The sequence below is a fragment of the Grus americana genome, chromosome 20, assembly GCF_028858705.1.
Source record: "Grus americana isolate bGruAme1 chromosome 20, bGruAme1.mat, whole genome shotgun sequence".
In the NCBI taxonomy this organism is placed as follows: Eukaryota; Metazoa; Chordata; class Aves; order Gruiformes; family Gruidae; genus Grus; species Grus americana.
Genome location: NC_072871.1, coordinates 5,802,748 through 5,826,190, shown reverse-complemented (window position 1 = coordinate 5,826,190; position 23,443 = coordinate 5,802,748). Strand labels below are relative to the sequence as shown.

At 45.1% G+C, this 23,443-nt stretch overlaps 1 protein-coding gene across 14 annotated transcripts; it reads right to left on the bottom strand.

Moving 5' to 3' along the window:
* Nucleotides 1–1,272: 1,272 nt before the first annotated feature.
* Nucleotides 1,273–23,436, bottom strand: GOLGA2 (golgin A2). 14 transcript variants are annotated; one of them, XM_054848229.1, is made up of 28 exons: nucleotides 23,102–23,436; nucleotides 20,975–21,097; nucleotides 20,509–20,589; nucleotides 16,936–17,070; nucleotides 16,274–16,317; nucleotides 16,025–16,088; nucleotides 15,493–15,552; nucleotides 14,932–15,012; nucleotides 13,111–13,149; nucleotides 12,542–12,604; nucleotides 12,206–12,299; nucleotides 11,418–11,524; nucleotides 10,789–10,847; nucleotides 10,411–10,552; nucleotides 9,217–9,306; nucleotides 8,928–9,035; nucleotides 8,742–8,829; nucleotides 7,880–8,226; nucleotides 6,964–7,077; nucleotides 6,450–6,674; nucleotides 6,069–6,168; nucleotides 5,893–5,981; nucleotides 5,124–5,277; nucleotides 4,918–4,985; nucleotides 4,247–4,349; nucleotides 3,878–3,984; nucleotides 3,510–3,678; nucleotides 1,273–3,406 (listed from the first exon to the last, which is right to left on the bottom strand). In XM_054848229.1, the coding sequence occupies exons 1-28, from the start codon at nucleotides 23,423–23,425 to the stop codon at nucleotides 3,156–3,158; spliced, it is 3,429 nt and encodes a 1,142-aa protein (XP_054704204.1). In that variant the 5' UTR covers nucleotides 23,426–23,436; the 3' UTR covers nucleotides 1,273–3,155. The 14 variants fall into 14 exon arrangements, with proteins under 14 accessions (XP_054704204.1, XP_054704205.1, XP_054704210.1 ...); XM_054848230.1 differs by having other exon boundaries at nucleotides 7,880–8,223; XM_054848235.1 differs by lacking the exon at nucleotides 23,102–23,436 and adding an exon at nucleotides 22,450–22,603.
* Nucleotides 23,437–23,443: the final 7 nt, after the last annotated feature.

The window sequence follows — 23,443 nt, the reverse complement described above, 5'->3', positions numbered from 1 at the left end:
TGTCTTTTGGGCCTGTAGCTGAAGTACAGCCTAACTGCAGTCTAACACACACAGCCAGCTCCTACTTGGAAGTTGTTTTTAGGCTGAAGTGGGATTTCTCCCTGGTATAAACTGGGAAAACCTATCCCCACTGTCTCCATGCCAGAGCAGTGAGTGCTATATCATGGATCACGGTTGCTGCTTCTCACAGTGACAACTACCTTTCTCCTTAATTCTTGAACTTCACACTGTGATCCCAATGGATTCCTTCAGCCCCTGTGTGCATTACTTCTGCAGGAAGAGCGCAGGAGCCCTGGGGGTGCTGACTGAAGTCACTGTACTACTGATGCCTGACAGCCCTCAGTGCTCCTGACCGCAGCTGGCTGGGGTACTTGTGGAATCTCCCTAGCACCCTAGTGAGGCTTAAGATAAAAATCTCCTTGAAGACTTTATTCATAGCAGATTCTGGTGTGGGTTGAGTGAGTAGACTAGATCTCTAGCGATTCCTTTCTCTGTGTGTTTTAGCTGTCTCTGCCTTGCATGTTTTTATGGGTTGTAACTTCAGCTTCAACACAACCAAGGCAATAACCATCACTACCCTGTCTTCCCCCCGCCCCCCCCCCCTCCCCCCCCGCCACTGGAGCTGTTCCATCTATCCTTGGTGTTATATACAGGGTTGTTCTTTAAGAATATTACATTTTGGAAGGCAAAACTATGCATTTTTTTCAAGTAAATATTAGAGGTTTATTTTCAAAACTAGAAACCTCTAATTTGCTGGTTGTCAAAGTTTTAAGTATGTCTAGATGAGGATGCCAGCTACCCTGCCCAGGCAAGATAAACTCCTCTGATCTACAACCAGACAATGTGTCCTCTTTCCAGCCTAACAGCTGTTTCCTGTTGTTTGCTGCTGGTGGCCTTTAAGAAGCATTTTTCTACTTTTCCTGGAATCAGAGGTGGTTCAGTTGCTGCAATTTAAAGCTATTGTGTGTCAGCTGAGCAGTGGTTCCTGCTCTTAGTTCACCCTGAGTAAAGGTGGGGTCAGGGAAACACTGCTAAAGGGAACAGGGTAAAAAATGAATCTGAACCTGGGCTCTGGCTGTGAAATGCTTGCCCAGAGAAACATCTTGGGCTTGTCAGCAGTGTCTGGCTCCAGGAAAACATTCAGGAAAGCTAAGTGAAATAGGGCATTGATGCCAGGGCAGGTGTTCTTAATAAAGAATTCATTCTTCACTTTTTTTTTTTTCTGGCCAAATGTCAAGGTGATCTGTGCAAAAGAAATGCAGCTAGTCAGTGCCCATCTGAATAAGTTTATTCAGAAAGCAAATTTGTAACAGGATTAATCACCTCTGCAACAGACTGCAGACCTTCTTCACTGTTCTTGGCTCCTTCACAGTACTACAGTAGAACACCCAATAAATATTTATTCCATTTATAATAATGCTCTGTATTAAATCACAGCCCTGCCCCCATTAGTTATGATACAGATTTATGAATAGCCTGAGCAGGCATAAACACTGCAACAGGCTTAGGCTCCTCAAGGAATATAGAGCGTTTTACAGATATACAGTATGTACACAAACCCAGGCAGCCAGGAGCTTGGGAGCCTGTGTCACTTGTGTGGTCTGTTAGTGGCGCAACACTAGCACCATTCAACTGAACGGAGTTCAAAAAACAGCTTCCATCTTCCCCCGGTGCGTTCAAGGCAATGTGCTAATAGTTCTGTGTATGTTTTTTTCAGTTGTATATGGAAACATCAATATGAACCATTTAAAAAAAAAAAAACCACAAAAAAACCCCAACCAGCCCCCACTTTATCTGCCTGTGGTACATTAGAAGCTCTCAGCTTGACCAACTTGGACACAGAAGAAATTAACAGTCTCTCTTTTTGTTTATGACAAACCCCAAAACTGATACTGTGCTCCTGTGCTTGCAACTCTCTCAGCAGGTTAACAGGCAGGTGGTGTGTGCTGCTCCAGGTGCTAGCCCAGGCTCGTGTGCCTGGATCACACAGTGGTGATGGTCAGGTCCCTTAAACCTCCCCTGTGGCTTTCCTTAAAGCTCCGTTGCTGAAACTAACCCTCTTAAGAACAGGCAGCTCTTGCCCAGAGGGCAAGTTTAGTTGCAGGATGCCCACATGCAGTTCACTTCACCACTTGCACACCTGAGGGATTTGCCATGGTTTGTTTTCTCTTTAGAATTAGGGGTACAGCTTCAAGGCAAAGCCGGGTGATGCTGCTATTGCTGGTGGGTGTCCCAGGAGCTTAAATGGGAGCACAGGACCTGGGCTTCCACCCATCTAATGCTCTCCTTACCATGGTGGGAGAAAGGTTAAGTGATGGAGAACTAGAACCCCTAAAGTCCAGAAATTCAAAACAAAGCATGTTTATTAAGTGGTTTCCTTTTACTTATTTCTCCCATTTTTTTAAAATAAATAAAACCTTCAGACACATACAAGTGAAACACATCATCCTTCAAAGTGCAGTTACATTTCCACCCCACTCCCAAGAATCACATAAAGCTTTGTCAAGTAACCAAAAAGACGCAGAAGGCAACCCTCGGTCCCTTCCCCTAGCAACAAGAGCAAATGCGGCTGTAGTGCTGCCCAGCTAGCCAGGAGCCTGTGCCTCTTTTGGCTGGTCAAGGCTAGTTTCAGATACAGTTGTAAGAGGCAGGCTGCAGAAGAAAGGGGGAAGTTTTAAGATACAGAGTATGAAACAAAAACAACCTGTTCGGAGTCCAAGGAGTTCGTTACCAGAATAAGTTAGTTACTTTGGGAGCCCTGGAAGGAACTAGGCTGATTTACAGTCATGAGTGATGGATCAGAACCGCTGCTCGGTCACTGCCAGGGCGCTGCCCGCAGACTCCGGGATAAGGGATTAAGTCATTTTGCCCAAAGTCATGGAATCCCCTTTCCCTGGCCCAGGTGAAGTGCCAGCACCAGCTGCCTCCCAGAATTAGTTTGAGTCTGCCTGTACTCCGAGCACACCAAGTAACAAAAGAGAGAGAAAGGGAGGATGAGGTCTGATGCTCAAATTCCATCTGTGCAATCCCTCTTTCCTGGTGTCTTTAAAGCAGGTACCTGTCCTGACCAAGGGCACTGAGCAGAGGCATGGGCACGTACAAGTCAAGTCCCTTCAGGCTCATAGAAAATTGCTGTAAATAAGATTTAGCGCCATTTAAACTACCATGATTTTGACCTCATCGTTCTCATCAGCACGGTAGAAGAAGGGAATGCAGGGGTTTTCCAGCAGGGAGCCCAGCCTTTCCTGAGGGTTCTGGATTTCTCTGAGCAGCTGCATTATTTGCTTCGCTGTGGGGTCCTCTTGGCTTGGCTGAGCAGCTTTACTGTCAATAGGGGGGAAACCAGCCTGATGAGGGGCAGCAGCCTCTTGTTCTGCTTCATCTGATAAATTCACGTCTCGTAACCCTGTAAGGACACAGACAAGGCAGGCAGGTAACTCTTCCCGTTTGTGAGACACTAAGATCTCAGGTTATTCCGTTTTACAGAATTTGTCCTGGCTGTAGCTTACCTTCTCCATCAGTAGCGTTCAGTTCAATGCGCCTCTCCGCTGGAAGTACGCTTTCATTTTGGCTTACCAACAGCTCTGGGTTTTGAGCAGCTGCTATGTACTTGCTGTACCATTCATTTCTTTCCCGGACCAGACGCATCACTAAATCCTGCAGTTCCAGCAGTTTCACCTGCACCAAAGTAAAGGAGAGCCCATGAACCCTGCACTTCCTGGTGGCCACAAACACTGCACTACAGTTTGCAGTCCTGCCTCTGTCGCAAAATTAGCCACTTCAAAGTTAAAGCTACATTCACAACGTGAATGTTTGGACTGCAAGTGTTCCCCAGGCCTGCCCTGCCTGGAGTAGCACTACAGAAAAGATTCCTTGCCTTCATCTCTTCCTTATCCTGAGCCAATCTGCTGATGTACTCCTCTTTCTCCTGGTGTCGCTGTTTGAGGATAGCCCTTTGACTCTGGTATAACGCAATATACTCCCCTGGAATACAAGAGAAGCATAAGTAGTAAGTGTTAGCAAGATTGGGGTACAAGCCTTATGGTGACCACAGCACTACGCAGCATGAGGATCCAGCAAATCCAGCCCTAGACTGGAGATCTAGCTTAGTTAGGCAGCAGTAGGAGACCTGAACTGCTTGGTAGTTGGAGGGCTCTGGCTCCAAAATCTGTTGGGGACCTTCTGTTCCCCAAATAAATAACACATTGAGCAAGCTTTAGCTTGTGCTGGTGTTGCCTAAACGTACCAATGGTGTCTGTTTCCCCAGACAGCTGTATGCAGCGATGTTCTAACTCTTCTAGCCGTTCCTTCAGATCAGCTTTCTCACGCATCAGGTCTGTGAAACGGGACTGAACACAAAAACTGGTATCAATCACCTGAACTGCTTCACGTTACAGACAATAACTGTGTTAAAGACAACACCCTCCATTTACATTGGTTGAGCCTAGACAACAAATCTTGCTGCCTTTACAATTTGTCTTCAGTTTGGTGCTAAAAAGAAGCAGAGAAGAGAGAGCTAGAGAAAGTGTAAAAAAAGCATCTCTGCATTTTGGGAAGCAGAAGGGCCAATGAAACAAAGTGTCTTTTTAACCTTCTCATTGCTGGGACAGCACAACTCTGGTCATACTCAGCTCTAAGAGTGCAGCCATCTGCTTCATCCCAGCAGGGAGAAGATACTCAGTCTGGTTTTCAGCTATTTCTTTAGCAAAAAAACACAGGTCAGTGTTGGGCCCTTTTACTCACAGTCTTTGGGGAGTGGGTGGGAGGGGAGTTACTACTGCAAGCTTTCCTGTGCTTATTATTATGGAACATCTGCTACTTACTCCCCTACAATTTCTGTATGCTGTAAGAGAGTCTGGATGAAAGTCTAGCTGAGCAGGGTAGCGGGGCCGAAAGAAGATTAGATCCTTTGCCTACCTGTAGCTTCTCCATGGCAGTTTTCAAAGCCTCGTGAACCTCCACCGGAACAGTATCTGTAGTGGAATCTGGAAGGGACGTGTAGAATTTACAGTTCTTCCTTGCACACGGTGCACTCACAAAACCCATAGATATGTCACAGGGGCCAGCATAGCTGGCTGAGGCCCACCGCCGTATTCTGACCCCAAACTGCACAAAATTTTTACCTCCGTCCAGTGTGACATTATGTTGCTGCTCCTGCCTAAGAGCTGCTATTTGCTGCAGGAGGGTTCTGCACTGCTGCTTCTGAGCAGCCAGCTGCTGCCTCATGTCCTCTCGTTCCTTCTCCACTTGGAACATGGCAGATGTCAAGAAAGCAACCTAAGAAGAGTTCCAGAATATGCACATTAGTGCTTCTCCTGTGTGAGCACAATCAAGTGTGCATCTCAGGACAAAGACAGTAACAGCTTGCCCCATTTTATTTATGGGTATGAAACCAAAGTACTAAGTGACTACCCTGGAACTAAACAGGCAGCAACTACTGTATCTTTTCTCATTCCCAAGTAGTACAAATATGCAGGTTAAATACTAGCTCTCATAGTATCTGTTTGATCGCAGTATTTTCCAGTTATGACTGTACTTACAAAAAAATCTAGTAGATGTTCAACACCATTTCCAAACTGCCTTCCAAACTAAAGGGAACATCATCACTGTAATTAGAGAGCTACTCTGCCAGCTGAGTTATCTTCATAATTAAAGCCACTGCCAGACTTCCAGCCTATCTTGCAAGGATGCTGCAGGAGTCTTGGGTTTTTGCTGCTATGCACAAGGAACTGTTACCTTCCCTCATTACTGTGCCTCAGCTGGTCAGGATCACAGCTGATAAACAGCCTCCTCCATACACCCAGTGGAACCTCTCTGCAATTTAACGTGCCTCCTTTTCTAGACATTTGTTTAGAACTACACCCAAAGGCTTTTCTACCCGTTAAGACTCACCATTTCTTCATGGCTTTCAAACTTCTCTGGAATCACAAATGAAGATTTTTGGATGTCTTCGGCCATTGCTTCACTTTCAACTTCATCTACTGTAAAAGGAGGAAGGTGAACAAGGAGGTGGTGCCCCAGAGAGCCCAGCTCTACCTCCTCTCTGGAGACCAGCTGCAGCTGCTCACCCTCTAGTCGGTGCAAAATCTTGCCATCCAGGTCTGCTGCTAACTGACTGACCAGGGCCTGCAGCTCTTTGTTTTCCTTAGCTACAGCTTCCAGACTTTCCTGCAAGAGAAGCAGAAGATCACTGAAACCTACGCAAGCCAGACTGCAAACAGTCGCTACATCTTCAAGCAGTAGCACCACACACAAAAAGAGCAGTGCTTCTGCTCCAGAGAAGTATCATTCACACCTGTATTGCACAGGATGCAATCATAGAATCACAGAACAGCCCACGTTGGAAGGGACTGAGAAAGATCATCTGGTCCAACCGTTCACTTAATTAATACTTAATGTAGCTAAGCACTTCTCCTCTTGTCTTTCCGCTTGCCCCTTTTTACTGTTACCTTCGTCTGCTGCAGCTCTTTCAGGTGCATTTCCACTGTCACCTTCCCCTGAACCTCCTCATGCTGTAGCCGATCCATAAGCTGTGTCTGAAGCAAGTACTGTTTGTGCAGTTCCTCCTTCTCAGCAGACAGCTGCTGGTACGCCACGGTGTACTGTTGTAAGTGGCTGTAGTACTGGTCCCGCTGCTCCTGCAGACCCTGAGCCTCCTGTGTTTTCAGTTCCAGCTAACATAACAAGATTGAACCATCACATCAAACCATTTCTGCCAGCAAAGTTGATCTGTGTGACATGATCCAAATTGTGAACGTTGCCCCACAGCCACCAACTAGGCAGGCAGCCACCATCTGCCCCCACATGCTGGTCCCCCACATCAAACAGCAGACAATGGGGGAGAGCTCCCAGCTTGATCATTACAATACCAATTTCCATCCTTCCATCAAAGTTTGGAAAGTTGCCAGTGGTTTGCATAAACCACTACATACCTGCCCTGCCATCCCACCGGCTGTTGCTTACCGTCTCTTTGAGCTCCCCCAGGTTCTCCTGCAGCTGCCCAAGCTTCTTGGCTAGCTCTTTCTTTACATGTTGCTCTGACTGTAGGGCACTTGTAACCTCCATGTTTTCATTTGTCTGCAAGACAAACACCACTGTGTAAGGAAATTGTCCCAACCGACATAAACGTATACTCTCAGTAAACCACATTCATTCTGTTACAACAGGGTGCCATCCCTTGTGTTATTCTGGGCTGTAACTAAGGGCCATAAATTGACTGTTCAGGGCAGTAAATAATTTACAGAAAGGTTCAGAAGATGGGAGAAGAGCAAGGAAAGAGCTGGGAGAATCGGTGCTGGGGCAGTGCCAAGAAGAGGCCTGGCACATCACGCAGCCTGTCAGCTCCAAAGCAGATGGATGGTATGAATATCCCAGAGCCACAGACATTCAAAAACAAGAAGAGGAGTTCAGAAAGGACTAAAGAAAAATGAGCGGCTAGACCATGTGTCAGTTTGCCAGGACCCCAAAGGGGAAGCAAGCAAGAGTAAGGATTCAGCTCCAGGATGGATAAGAATGACAGCAGCAGGAAAGAAGGCTACTAAGAACTTCTTCCTCATGGACAAATACAGGGAACAGAAAACAGGTATCTTCAAGGTATCAACAGGAGGAACACACAGGGAAGGAAGCAGCCTGACTGCCAGGGGATAAGAGGGAAAAGGAAACTGCTCTGGACAAAGATACTAGTTCATCTGCCAGAGCACCCGAGGGAGTAAGGAATTAACAGGGAACCTTGTGGCACAGCAGTGTGTATCACTGAAGATGGAGCATCCACAGCCTCAGAGAACAAGATAATGCTTCTGCCTGTTTTTTTACATCTGTGCTACAAAAGGATTGCACCAGTGAGGGAAGCAGTGGGAAAAGATGGACAAAACACACATACCAGTTTGACAAACCCGTTCTGCAGCTCAGCCAGCTGCTCCTTCAGCTCCCGATTTTGGCTCAGTGCCCTACTGATTGTGGCCTTGTCACTCTGCATGTCCTCCAGGATCTGCTGTCTGTCCACAGACTCCTCATTGTAGCGCTGCACAGCCTTCTCGAGCTCCAGCAGCCGCTCCTCCTGCTCCCGGTTGAGGTGGCTCAGCTGCTCGTTGTCCCGGACCTGGGCCTGGTACTGCCCATGGAGTTCCTCCTTCTCTTGCTGCAGCCGCTGGATCTCCTCCTGCAGACTCAGCTCAGCTGCTGTGGGCCCTGCTGGTAAGGAAGGCTCAATATCCATGGGCTTAACTGCTGAGGAAATGGAATCAAAAGCAGCTCAGTCAAAGGGCTACATTGCTGTGTAATACGAATCACTATTACACACACAAAGCATACCCCAACCTACAGGGCTCTACGACCCAGAAGGTATCACCAGCTGCAGTATCCAATCCTTGCCACAGGGCATTGAGAGAATGGAGGAGCAAAACTACCCCCAAAATCAAGCACAGCATCCTGCCATGTGCTGCTAATTCCCCTGCAGCCCTAGCAAGAGCATCCTGCCTTCCCAAACTCCTGGGCCAGAGAGGCTGACAGTATGCTCAGGCAGATACTAGAGACATAAACAGTCTGCTGGTCAATTAGTTGAAGTAGTTCACTTGCTGTTTGCTAGGATGAAAGGCTTCTTAGGGTCACCAGGCTTCCAGCTGCCTTCACAGCTTCAGAGCATCAGACCTACTTGCACCTCATGTGCAGAAGTTCCCACACAGCAGGGACAGAGTTAACCAGCTGGTACTCTGCAGTGTGATGCCCCACTCTGGAAGCCCTACCTGATTTGCTCAACAGCTCTGTAACATTGGCTTCCAGCTCCCGAATTTGGGCCATATGCTTCTCCTTCTCCTCTGCCATTGTGTGGACCTGCAAGGCCACGCACGTGAAAGTTAAAACAATGTTCATAGTGCATTTACTCCTGCCAGTGTCTGCAAAGGCAGCTGTAATATTGCCCCTGACGTTACCTGCTCAGAGAGCTGCTGTACCCGCTGCTGCCAAATGCTCCGCTCCTCCTTCAGTTTCTCTACGTACTGATCTCTTTCTGCCTGAAGCTGGTGAAGTGACTCTGAGAGCTGTTCAAAACAAAATAAAACACAAGGAAAATTGTATTGGCTAAGTAAGTTTGGCAGTGACTGCTTAAGGGATAAAGCTTGAAGAAACCAGTGTTAATGCAAAGCTCAGGCTGCGTTCTTCTGCCACACCAGTTTCTTTACAGAAGTCAAGATTTGGATTGTATTTCATACAGCCTCTTACCTGAGCAACCTGGGTTTCCAGGCTCGCCTTCTCCTCCAGTACCATCTGCAACTGCTGGTTTGCATCCAGACTCCCTGTCTGATTTGAGAACTGCCAACAAAAATCCAAAAGTTATGGCAAAATGTTAATACCCAATTTCTCTGTAGCCTTTCCCTTGATAGTAACCTGCCATGTGATCAATGTTGTAACCTTCTGTAGTTCTTTAAAATGCTCCAACTCACAGTGAAGTTCAATGAAAAAAGGGGGATTAAAATCAAAAAGCTTAAATTTTAGCCCTGTAAAACAGGCTGAACTGGGCAGCTCCTCCCTACCGATTTTATATTTTATCTTTTTTTTTAATTAAGAAAATGCGCTTTAATCAAATCATTTGGCTCAGAAACTCTGGATTTCCAGAGTCTGTATTATACAGCCAGTCTGCATTTCCAGAGTCTGTGTTATACAGCCAAATCAGATGGTATAAAAGCTTGTGACCTTAAAAGTTGTCAAACACGTCAGGAATTTAAGGCCAATGTCTGGAACATGTCAGTGGACTAAGTAGCAAGGCTGGTTCAGTTGAAACACAGTACTTTTCCCAGAAGAGCAGCAGTTGGCTTTACTTCAAGGGTAACTTAAGCCACTGTCTGGGGGGAAAGAAGGAAAAAAAAAAAAAAAAGAGCAGTTCTTCCCTCACAGGCTCACCTTAACACCAAGCCTGCTCTCTGAACTGCTGACAGCTGGCTTCATGCATTCCCTTTCTAAGTAGCTGCTCCTCTTAACTCTCCCCAGCTGATCCTCAAGTTGCCATTGTCCAAATCACCACCTTCTGCTAGGGTGGGTACGAACACCACCCTGACTCAGCTGGTTTCTCAATGAGACTGCACAACAACTGAGTAACCAAAATGCTGAACAGATACAAGCAGGAAAAGTCACTGTATTTTCACACTAGGTACGTTCAGTCTCCCTCTCATATTGTAAAACATTCTTTTAGCAGACCAATGTCACACTGTCTTTCAATCTACTGCTCCAACTCCTTAGAATGGAGATGTTCTGTTCCTCGGAGGCCTCACTCAAAGCCTTTTACTGAGAAGATGGATGCCTTGATGCAATTTTGTGCCTTCCTTTAAAAACAAGTTAACTCTTGCCCCCACTGTCAGAAGCAAAGTCTTACAATGATCAGTGTGATCTACCCTCACATCCCAGAAGTATTATAGGTACCTGCTGAATCATCAGTTCAGCCATTTCCAGTTTCTTGTGCAAATCCTCCATATCCAACTTCATAGCTGAGTTCTTGGAAACCAGGGAGTGAACTTTCTCTGACAGCTCCGAATTCTGCTGCTTTATTTCCTCACTACTTTTGCTGAAACAAGCAAAAAAAATTAAAGTGGCTTCACTGCATGTACTACGGGTCTGTTGATGTCATAAATTTACAACCCAGTTCTTCATAGCAGCTGGAATCACAGAAACATCACATCTAGTGACTTTTGAATATCCATCCTCCCAAGTCACCACCTGTGGTCTGTGCCCTTTGTTCTGTTTTGTGACTCTACTGAGAAGAGTAGTGCTATTCTGCAGGAACAAGCAGAACGGACTTACCTTCGTTTGTACAGTTCCAGTTTCAGGTTGTCTCGCTCCTTCACTAACTCTTTATTATGCTGGAGAAAAAGGAAATTATTGATTCATCTACAGACTTTAGTCAAACGAATAAGACATTAAAAAAATACTTAATTTCACCTTTAGGAGATCAGCTAAAGTGGAAAAGGTCCTAACTTTGGCAAAATCCTCAGGACAGGTTTGCTTAGAACCTCCCAAATTTGCCAGGAATAAGTCTGCTCGATCTTTTCAAATGTGATGCTACTAACTGAACATGAGGTTATTTCTGCAAACTTCTGGATTAACATCAATACTAAAATGTCTGTTTGATGGAAACCCTCCTGGGACAAGGTCCCAGTGAGGCTTCTGTGGTGTGGAGCTGGCAAGACTAATGAAGTAAAGTGCCAGATCTGAAGAGGGCAACTGGACCATATGATTTGCGGTCACAGAAACCTGTATGACATTTGCCTTGATCATGGAGAACACAGGGCTTTACGAGGTTAACTAACAATTAACAAGGCTAATTTCTGCCTCTTCTCTAAGCAGGGACTACAGACTTTGCAGTAGTGTAGTGACAAGCAAATAACCAAAGGCAGAGCTGCTGGTTAAGCATAAACAGAGGTGACTCTTACCTTCTCTGACTGTTTTTGCTGCATAGAGATGGAGGACAAAGTACGTTCTAGCTCTGATACCCTCTGGCGAGATGAATGTAAACGAGCAGCCAGGCTTTCAGCTTCTCCTGAACAAGTTAGAGCAGAGTCAATTGAAGCTAGACCACAAACTGCTTTTTGGAACTGGCTGAACAGCACTTTCTACTTTGTCAACAAGTTCTTAAAGCAGCACAGAGCTTTGTAAATCAGTAGACCTGGCTCCACTCCTGGCTCTACAGGTGAATCACTAGCAATTCTGGGCAGTAAAGCTCTCTGTAACTACCTTCCTCACTTTTGGAGGGAGATGATGAAACTTCCTTTGCAGAACAATAGACAATATGTTGTTTGGGGTTGTTTGGTGGTGGGGTTTTTTTTTTCCTAATAGAATAAATTGCTCAAATTTAGTTCAGAATGAAAGACTCGGGTAAAACCGACATTAACATGACAGCTGTGTGGGAGGGAGGGCAGAGAAAAGGGAACAAAGTTTTAAAAGAATCAGAAGAAAGTTAGAAAGGAACAGTCTGGGGTAGTCCCCGGGCCCAAACAGGGATGACACGGCTTTAGTGATGCACAAAAGAGCTTCAACTGCCATGGGATCAACATGCTCCAATTTGGGGGCAGCTATGATGACAGAAGCAGTGATGGTGCCAAGTGTCGCTCATTAGGGAGTCGGTGAGTGTTGTAGGCTGGCTGCCAGCAACTATCATGCCTGTGACTTGAAATCCACAGTTTAACCAACAGCTTAAGCTGGAGTGCTCACAGACAATTACCTGATTTCTGCCGTGCAGCTTGTTGAGTATGTCCGAGGGCTGTCTGCAACTCAGACTTCTCAGAAACTAGAATTCCAATAGTCTGGATATGAACCTTTGGGAAAGAAAAATCAGCTCAGCACAAAATTTCTTTCCTTGTAACTGCAACATCACTGTTGCTGCAAAAGGATAATTCGGTAAAGAGCTCTTGCAGTTAAGTACAGTCTGGCTGACTGACCCTCCCAATTTTCCTGAAGGAATGGACTTGTGGCTTTTGGGATAAAGATTATGAGTGGTCAGTAATCCAGAAAACAGCAGAAGCCAGGTGATACTACTGTAATGGAGGTTCTGCCTTACCTGTAGCTGTTCCCTCAGTGCTGCTTGCTCTTTAGAAAATTTCTGTTCAAACTCCTTCTTTTCCTGTATAAACAAATGATGCCTATTCAGCACAAAAATGTAAATAGTTAACCCTTGTTTTATGTCAAACTAAAAAAAGCAACGATTCATTGATAGTACTTCCAGCTTCTAAATGGTACCACTATTTTTAAATACATAGTTCAGTCTTCCACTATTTGAACTACTTCATTATTTATCTGTCCTGGAATGGCAATGACAGCATAATATGCTAGCATAAATGTGGCAGTGTTTGGAAAGCAAGCTACTGGCAAGGACTTAAACTGTAATCTCCTGCCTCCACTGCACTCCTCCAATATTTGAGCATTTAAATATTAGCTTTTGTCAAAATAAGAACACTACCTGCCAGGCCTAATCATGAAGTCAAAATATTCAACCTTATGCTACAAATGAAATTGAATCTCGCATAAGACAAGATCACATACACCCGTGCCACAGTCCACTACACTTTCTACTCCTCAGAGAAACAGATACCTATTTCTGTATCTATCCAAAAACAGGACACACTTTACCTTCTCCATCTGATTCACTGCTTCTTGGTTCTGCTGTTTCTACGGAAGAAAATTGATGCACCAATATTAAGAGAAAATACTCTCATACTGCTGAAACACATTTTCACTTTAACAAAGTAGGATACATGCCAAATTAATGCAAAGAAAATTTCCATTATCCTTTCTGTAGAAGACTAGAAAGTTTGTCTCAGCTATGAAAAATAATAGATTTGGGGCTCCCCTCACTAACATACTTTATATGCCAGATATGTTTTTCATTGCTTAGCACATTACCACAGTTCTTCTCAAATACCACTCCTGAAAACCCTGTATGTTTGTATCTGAGCATCCACCAACTTCAGTTAAGCTTGCATCCCACGTATATGAAATTAATCACAGTAATCCTAGTGTATTAGGATAATAACGAAAAAAGCTTTAAAAAACCCCATGCAAACCCAAAAAAACAAACAGTCTTTTCCTTAAGTGAGACCTTAGACCTTTATCCCCCTTAACAACTGGCCTTTAAGTCATACAGAGCCACAATTATGTTGGCAGGCTTCTGCAAAAGGTAGTATGAGAGTGAGCTGAAGCCAAATGCAAAGAAAAGGTGTAATTCTGTCCTAACCGATTTCAATCTTATGGGTGAAGTATTTGGAGATTTGTTGACCGTACATTGTGCATCTTTAGATATGAAGTGAAGGAGACAAAAGTGGCAGCTCTCTACCCAGGCTGCCACACCAACTGTGCTGATATGTTTGCCAGTTGCTGCTGTTGTCCCCCAGCAGTTTTCTCACAGATGCCTCATAATTAACTATGTAATTAGTACTTTTTCCCATTCCCAAAGAGTGGACATTGGCCAAGCCGTTTCTTTACTACTACTTCAATTCATTTTGAAACATGACTACAGATAGAAGAGCAATGAGTTGAAGAGGTTTTGATTCTAGCAATGCCAGTGCACAACATAACCAGGAAAAGCAGAGGTAAGACCACCAGTGTAGCAAAGGTCCTACATAATGCCAAGCAAGCAGAAAAGCAGGCAAACAAGGCGAATCCTGGGTGGGCAGTGCACTATACCAGGTACCTCTGCAGCCCAGCTAAAAGACAAAAAGTAACAGAACGGAACAAAAATAACCAAAAACCAAAACCAAAACTAAAACAAGAGGGGTCATGGGGTACACTGGGAAATGCTGAACTTTGGGAAGTGTAGTTTGAGACAGGAACAAAATGGGGAAAAGTATTTCACACAAGAAAGGCTCTTTTCAGACTGAAATAAGTCCACTTAGCTGCATTTCTTGCAGTGTTAAAGCTGAAGGCTGAAAAGCAGCAGCGGGAATCCATGCAGGCCACAGGACAAAGCAGTTCATTCATCGTGCCAAGAGAAGCTGAGGATATGATCAGAAACCAGCCCCAGGCTCTTAGACCTATTGCTCCCACTCTGCTGATATATTTAGAACAGCATCACCACCTGCAGAAAGGAGGTTTTCATACTGCTGCCAGCACCAGAATTCTGTATTTCAAGGATTCAGACCAGGACCAGAAATAGCTGTTTTATCAGGATGCTTCTCATCCAGGGAAAGCATGATGAGATCAACAGAGCACACTTAAATGGAAACAACAAAACTCCATTTCTTGTTCCTCAGATGAGCCAATACATTCACAAGCAGCCTTAGACTTTGATGGTCTTCACGGGTTTTCCATACAGCCTATTTTGTTCCTTACAAAGCACTGTGTAAGCAGCCTTCCTTGTGGCACTATGAGAGAACCCATAACCTTGCAGACACCCAGAGAGCATGGAGGAGCAGCAAAGACAATGTCAAACTGGTTGGTTGGATTGTTTCTTACCAATTCCTCTATCTTTGTAACGAGCTGTTTGTTAGTTAGATTGCTGGAATCCAGGGCTACTGCCAGCTCCTGGTAACGTGTCTGATGGGCACATGCAAACAGGAGAAAAAGGAAGGAGCAGAAAGGAGGAGGGGAGGAAAAAAGCAATAATTAAAAAAGGACAGAAAAATAAATCATGATCACAGTTTGATATAATCAAATTCTCCAAACAAAACTAAATCTATGGTTTCAACAAAAGCAGCTGGGACGTCAACATATTTTATCCATTTCTGCTGAGGCTTCATTTTGACATAACAAGTGGATCAGAAATAAGAACTGCAGTTGCATGGAAGCCAGATTATCCTCAGTCCCCAAACTGGAAACATCTCCAATACCTGCCTCCTACTGTTGACCACAGCTACCTGATTACAGCACAAGACGACACTAGACAGTGATGTATGTGAACTGTGCATTCAATTAGGTCTCATCAACACTGCTGGTAAGCACAGAGTCCCAATGAGTGATCAACAGTAGCAAATAAGAAAGAAGGAAAAAAAAAATGATAGACTGAGAACAACTTACTTCCATTTCCTTAATATTTGTGGAAGAAACAGCACTTTCCCCATTCACATACGACGTTGACTAGAAGTAAACCAGGCAAGTAAGTCAGTTTTATTCCCCAAGGCACCAAATCACTATTGAGTAAGAACTGACTATCATAATAATACTTCTTACAGCACTTTTCACTTCAAAGTACCACAGACAGGTACAGAAAACATACTTTTCTGGCTAAGGATAGATGCAGACTCCCCCTGTGACAAGCTGATGTGAATTATGCAGATTGACTTCAGATTCTTTTTCACTAAATCAGGAATACATCTTTCCATGAATACATGCTGTTCATTCATCCCACTCTGCTTTTCTTCCTACTGCTGAAATTTTACATTCTTAAACCAAGAGTTTTTGCTTCTCAACACTTAAATATCTTACTGTTTAGTAGGATGACTACAGAAACCTCTGAGACTGAAGAGTGTTTTCTTGAGCTGACTGCTTAAAGCTCCATATCTAACATTAAGAGAATTAATAGGACAAATGGGTCAAAATGAGGCCGTACCTGAGAAACCAGGCCATTGAGTTGTTCAGACAACTGGCGGAGACTTTCTGTTGACGAGAAGGACCTGGGAACAAAGAAAAACCTTGTGATGGAAATTTCTCCCGGGGAAATCTGTCTGCCCCAATCAGAACAGCACTGGGGTTTTATTTATTAAGGTTTTATTCCACTGGGGAGGAATAAAACCTTAATTTGTTGGACGCTTTGGGATCCTGTTGCAAAGCTGTTTGATAAACAAACACAGACACTCACCTGTTCTCATCCAAAGAATTTTTATGATCCTCAGCTTCATGAATCTGTGGATTGAAACACAAAAAATTACAAGCCTGTAAAAGAAGATGGGAGTCAAATTTGTGAACGTGTCACTAAGACTTGATTACATCTGGGCTCAGGTTCCACAGCACCTGTAATTACCACTTCCCAAAGAAAGATGAACTTAAAACCACCAACTCAGTCCTGGCTTACACAAAATTTCTGAGTGGTGTGAGCCCAGGATTCTTGGAATGGAGAAACTTAAGCGTTACAGGTTTTATGTTTGCTGTTACTATTTATCAGTATAATGGACACTTTGCTTTGCTGGGAAAAACTTCAACTGAATCTTTAAGTACTGAAAGGAAACGCAGATTGATCTGACTGGAGACCTTCTGTCTTATTAAGGGCACTTTCTACTAATGAAATAGCACAGAAGGGGAAGGAAAATAGCAGCTTTGGGAGACACAAGGGCTTGTGCATGCTAGTACTCTCTCTGCTCTCACAGACAATGACTAAATGGAGAGTGGAGAATGTAGAATTTTTAACAGGCCAAAATCTGAACTAGTCATGTGATATTTATGAAGATTGTCTTTCTCAGAAAATGTGGTATCACTAACCAATATTCAATGGTTCAATGGCAATATTCATGGTGATTCACAAACCTGTGTCAGCTGCATGCTCCCAGGAGCAGGCAGAACAGAACCACAACTAGGTAGACTGTTGCTGTTAGATAGCACAGGGACATCGGTAGCAAGCTGTTCAGCATTATGAGTGGCAACATCACTGTCAAAGTATGCCTGTCACAAAACACATCACAAGAATTACAGCCTTCATGCAAAATGAATGAAAACACACATGAACACATCACCTTGTGATCTGCCTGTGAAAACTAGACAAATGTGAACGATCAATCATTTAGAAACATGTGGAAGGGAATCTGTGTTCTCCCCAGAGCAAACAGGTGACTACATCAGCCCACAAAGAAACACTGTCCCAGACCTGTGCCCTCTCAACACCCAGTCTGAAGAACCAGTGTCCCATTATCAAACTCACTTCTTTAACATGGGGCAATAATGTCACCCAGCTCTAAGTTCACACACTAGAATTACTGCAAAGGACTTGCCAAAAAGCAAGCAAAGGCTAAGCCAGATGGTAGTCACTCTGCTTTGGAAAGCACTATCTTCAAGATGTATCTGGGGAAAACACAGATCACTGTATGCAAATTAAGATGGAAAAGAACAAGTTAGTGACTACTTGAAAACTGGGTTAGTCAAACTCAAATGCTCCTTCTTAAAACTCGGTGAAATTTGTGGCGTGCCATGGACCACAAGTTTAGAAACAGGACATTTATGAGCAGGCCAAACAGCGTGGCTGGAAGCAGGTGCCCATGGCCCTGCTGGAGCTACGAATGCCACGACTAGAAGAATCTAAATAGAAAAGAGAAGGGCAAAAAACTATTTCTGGACAGCGATGCAAGTTGTCATCCAGCCTTTGTGGCAGGATGAATAGCATGTGATGACACTTCTACCAAGCCACAGTGAACTGGACAATTGCATCTATCTTGTACAGCACCCGAGAGCCACAAAGGCCCAGAGCAGTATTCTAGTGTTTTATGGCAATTTGTTTTATTTCATCATCCAGTGCCGCTAAGTCATCATTTAACAACACTACGAAACAAATGAGATAATCTTTCAACATTCAACCCCACCAATATATTGCAGCTCTCTGCTATTCCATCTGAAAGAGCTCCCTCTTATTTCAGTCACTTCCTTCTTGGCACTTCACAGGGAACAAGAAATCTCTCTCTTGGCATTCCTTGTTTACCTGCTCAGCGCTTCATTCACAAATCAAGCAGTGAGAATACAGTAACAGTGAAAACAGATTTAATGAAAGCAATAAGCTAGAAGACTTCAGAGGGAAATAAATAGAATTTTCTCAATTTCTTTTTAGCAGGACAGATACTTGTGCTCTCAAGGAGCAATATATGTTAGGTGCTTATAGGAAGGTCAGGAATTCCCTTACTTCCTCCAGCTATAGGTTACTTCATCTTTATTGGTTCAGACACTCATCAATATGGAACATCGGATGGACAGGAGGAATACCTTCCCCAGTACATCTCAAAAATGTTTCCTTAATTCCTTCTCATCAGGACATTCTTTTTGCTCAATGCTTCAAGATGCAAAAACCAGTAACGTGCCTTAACCACAAGAACTCCTTCCTTCTTCCTCCACAATAACCAGTTTTTAAATAAATTTAAAAAAAAAAACAAACTCAAACCTATCTGAACAGCTGAATTTGTTGGAAACAGAAAGAGTTAAGAGCAAGGCACTTATATGAAAATTATGCATTGTGAGGTTCTAATAATGTAGAATAAAAAGTTAGTAATTCTGCTCAGCTTAGCATATAGTAGGATCCATTTGCTTTCACACAAAGGCTCCTATTTTGCTGGGGTTTCTGTGTTTCACAGCCAAGAAAGCTGAAGTGGGTGAGATGGGAGGGGTCTGCCTCACATTAGACACCAATGGCAGCAGTAGCTCAGATGCTAACGATCAGCTTTTCTGCCCTATTAGCGTCAACTGAGTTTCTGAACAGCATTTTCCTGACTCAGGATTTTTACAAGACGGCAACTGGAAAGACAAGCCTTTCTTTCGTTACATATTGCAATTGTTAGTTTTCAAATTATTCCTAAAACCCCAGACACAATAATCCACAAATTCCATAACAGCCAATCAGATCAAAATGTATCTCTCCATGCTAAGGAAACACAGGAAAAAAAATGGGAAAACAATGACTAGGAGTAATAGATTCTCCATTTTCAGAACAGGACTAAAACTGTAGACACAGGTTAGCCTTCTTTGCAAAACCAAATGCCATCTCAGCAGCAGCACTGGACCACGCATCTTCATCTCACCCTCCAGTGTGAAACAAGTCTTTCTCTGAGATCTAACTTGCATTGAGCTTCCCAGTATTAACTGGAAATAGTCCCCATGACAAGAATGAAACTTCAATCAAATTACTTGCTTTCTGATGCTAGACAGGCACATCCAGCACCCTCAAATCCGGCAATATGTCTTCACGTCACTCAAGTTCTCCTGATACACAACCTACACATATAAGGTCCAGCTGGAGGAACTTTCTGCTGTTCACTCTGTGTGTTGGACAGAACAGCTGCTGTCTTATCACACAAAAAAAGAAAAGGGATACAAAGGCAATTCAGAGTGAACTCCATTCCATCTTGCAGGTTTCACTGCATTTATCTGGCACCTCTGGTGATTACTATAGTTATACTTTTGCTAGAGACACATGGATATGCAATAAATGTAATATAATGACTTACTTTATGACAACTAAATTGAAACAATGGTAGGGAAATAAGCTACCAAACTGATGCAAGTGAAAATGAAAAGCAGAGCTTTGGTACAACAAAATTGGAAGAAAATTATGGGCTACAAAATTTGACTTCCCTGAGTTTCTATCACAATTTGAGCCTTATTTAAATAAATTGACTGTCTGAAAATAGTATTTTTTTTAAAAAGCTGTTTGTTTATGTTTGCTCCTGAACACATTTCTAGTGCTTACTGGCATATTTCCTGCCCTTTCCTCTTCAGAAGCTTGGGAACATGAAGACGCTAATGCCTGTAAATGCTTGACTTCAAGTATCTGACTTCCTGCCTAAACGTATTTAAACGCATGGTACTTGCCAGACTGTACATCACCTGTGCAAGTTTCATCGCCTGTCATAAAATGGGTTGGCTGGAATAACTAGACAGCTCGCTCAGGGCAGCTGCTTGCCTGCAGATGAGCAGAAACATGCCCTTCAGAAATGAGTCTCTAGGAAGTAAAGCAATGACACGCAGACCAGGAGAACTACAGACTACGAAAACACTAGCTTGTCCTAGTGCAGTTTTCCTCAGCAGTTCAGTTAGTTTATTGCCTCACCCCAAATTCCTGGTTTTCCTCAAAGCTCAGCTGTCTCAAGGAAGAGTTTTGACAAAGTTCACTTTTTCACATGTTAAGTTTGACACAAACCAGAAGGAAAACAAGCACTTACAAGCAATGGAAACGCATGGTAACAAATAGCTCCATGTTAATAAAAATGGCAACAAAATTCACGCAACTGACAGTGGATATGTCAGGACAAGGCTCCATCCGAAAAATCGAGGTCAGTGTAAAGAGAACCCGAAGCATGCAGTAGGGAGAGCGAGTCACTGCGAGGGACACGAGCACTGCCTCACCTTCCTCTTGTCCAATGAGGGTATGGCTACCCCATTGGAGCGGTTAAGGTCTGACACCAGCACCTTCAGAATGTTCTGAATCTAAAGGAGGCGAAAGAAAAGGGGAAAGAGAAACGGCTCAGAAAAGGACAGAGAGAAGATGTCAATCAAAGGTACCCAAAGAAACCAGCATCCTTCAGCTCATTAGGAGCATGCACCTCAAAACAGCAGCTCTGGACACACCCAGGGTTGCGCGACAGCACTGTATGATCAGACACCGCTTTGGCACGTACCCTGACTCTAGCATGCACTTTCCAGCAGAGGTAGTTACTAAGTATTGTAGCACGCTTCATACACTGGCAACACAGGCGTCTATGCCATTTATGTATTACACCTACCATTTCCCAGCTCTAGTCATGTTGTTCGGGAAACCAACCAAAGAACAAGGAGGTGGCAAACGATTTGGGAGAAAGAATGAGACACTCACATTCTCTGGAGGCTGCCGATCATCGTTGGTGGGAGTCTCAGGTCTACTGCCCTCTTTAGTTTTGCGTTTTTTCTTGGTTCCTGCAGTTGCTCCAGGGTTATTCTTCTGCTGATATTCCTTCAGCTGTGAAAAAAAGAACAATCTGAAGTCCCAACAGAATATGCCTTCTATGAGTATAATGTCAAAAGAAACCCCCAACAAACTACACTGGGTAAAAAGACAGATCAAGTGTAAGGACAAGAGAAACAGCCTTTGTCCCGCTGGGAGGGGAAAAAAAAAATAAAACAAGTCCAGAGAAGCCTAAAGTAAGAACTAGTGTAATGGGTTTATGACAAGAGGCTCAGGACTTGTAAATGCTCAACTTTTGTATACAGCTAATGATGTTCTTGGAAACAATTTGATACTCCATACTGCAACTAAAAGGAGATTAAAAGAAATATTTTGGGGTTGGTTTTTTTTTAGGGTTATAACTAAGAGCAATAAGGAAAAATTAATAAAGGGCAATTAATCCTCAATGCAAAGTAAAAAAGCAGTAACTGATAGTAAGATCTTCCACTCTCTGAAAGATTTTAAGCGGGAAAATTACAATCCTCACAGATAACACATTAGTACAGATACTGTAATAATCTGAACCAAGGGGAGAAGCAATCTACAACTGATTTTTTAAATCATATCCATTTTGCCCAGGAAAAGCTAGTCTGATAAGCTGTAACTTGAATCCTGCTAGGTGTTCTGGCATTTTTGTGTGTGTGTTATTGAACACCTAAGCCCCAAACCAAGTGAGTCCCAGACAGTTATGTAAATTAACCTCTTCCACCAGCCCCCCACCGTGCCATCTCAGACAAAACGCCCCCGTCCCCCCATTGCGCCAGACACCAGGCGGGCAGGGCATGGCTGCGGCCGCGCTTCGGAGTCAAGGTGGGGAAAAAAAAAAATAAGACGGATCCCATTATTCGGAGAATTTCAAAATGGAAGCCTGAACTGCTCCAGGACACTTTCCCATTCGTATGACTTTGACACAGAAGCGCATCCCGCCGGGACGGACGGGGCCGAGCCGCCCCGGGGAAAAAATAAGGAAAAAAAAAAAAAGGAAAAAAAGGGGAAAAAAACCCCAAACAAACAAAACAAAACGGCGGGGGGGAGGGGGGTGTTCGGACAACCAAACCAAATCAGGTAGAAGGCACAGTACCGCAGCAGCCCAGGCCCAGCCTCTCTCCGGCCGCCTCCCGCGGGCAGGGGCGGCCGCCAGCCGGGAAGGCCCGGCCGCAGCGCCGGACACCCGGGGGCTCCCAGCAGCCTCCACCGCAGCCCGGCCCGGAGCGAGCGGAGCAGCGGCGGGCGGGCCTGGCCCGCACCCCTCGGGGGAGGCCCGGCTCGGCCGAGCTCGGCCCGGCGGCCTCGATCTTCGCGGGCCCCGTGGAACCCGGCCGTCACTAGCCTGTCCCGTCCCGTCCCATCCGCCGCCAGCCCCTCACCTTCTTCTTGGCCGCCGCCAGCCTGCTCTGCCTGCTGCCGTCCGCCATGTCCGCCCCGCGCCCGGGCCACGTCAGCCGCGGTGGGGAGCGGCGGAGGCGGCCGCCAGGCTCCGCCCCGGCCCGGCCTGCGCTGCCGGCGGGACGGCCCGGCCCTCCGCCGAGCTCGGCGGCCGTTCCCCTCACCGGCTCCTTCGGGGCCGTCCGCGCGGCCAGCGGGTGACACGGTGTGCTCCCCTTGTGTGACACCCAGTGCTGCCCTGCTCCTGCGTGACAACCTGTCCTGCTCCTGCGTGACACCCTGTGCTGCCCCGCTCCTCCTGTGTGACACCCTGCGCTGCTCCGTGCTCCTGTATTGACTCAATTGCCCAGAGCAAACACTGGCTAGAAACCAGCCAGGGGAGCTGGGCAGGCTTCCCTCATCCTTTGTAGGGCACGTCCTACAAATCTACATAGCTTTCTATTTTCTGTGCGTCGCTTTGATGTCTGAGCTCTGCCTTTGAAGTCACGGTTAGCACAGGCGGTTTGCTGGTGTGTGATCCCATTACCAAGTCCTTTGACCTTCCAAGCATGCTCACAGCAGAGTTTGGCTCATGTGGTCAGCCCAGGGGATCAGGTATGGCTGTTGCCAGGATTTGACACAGCAAATGTTTACCTTTGCCAGCCAGGCCAGGAGAGCTGCGGGAACGCGGCTCCTTCTGCACTGGTCCAAGAAGCTGTGTTGGGTTTGCGCGGCAAGGTTTTGGTAGCGGGAGCCGGGGCCTTTGAAGGTTACAGCCGCACACCCAGGAGCTGTGCTGGCCTGTAAGCGAGTGCTTCTTCCAGCCAGGCAGGACGCATAGGGCAGCCGGCGGCTCAGGCGGTGGCAGCTTTTCCCCTGCAAAAAAGATAATTGTGTGAGTGACCCCGCAAGCCCCCAGAGCTCTCCCTGAGACCCTGTCCTGGCCACAGCCTCCAGGCTGAGGTGGCTCTGAGGCATTTTTTGAAGGCCCTGAGT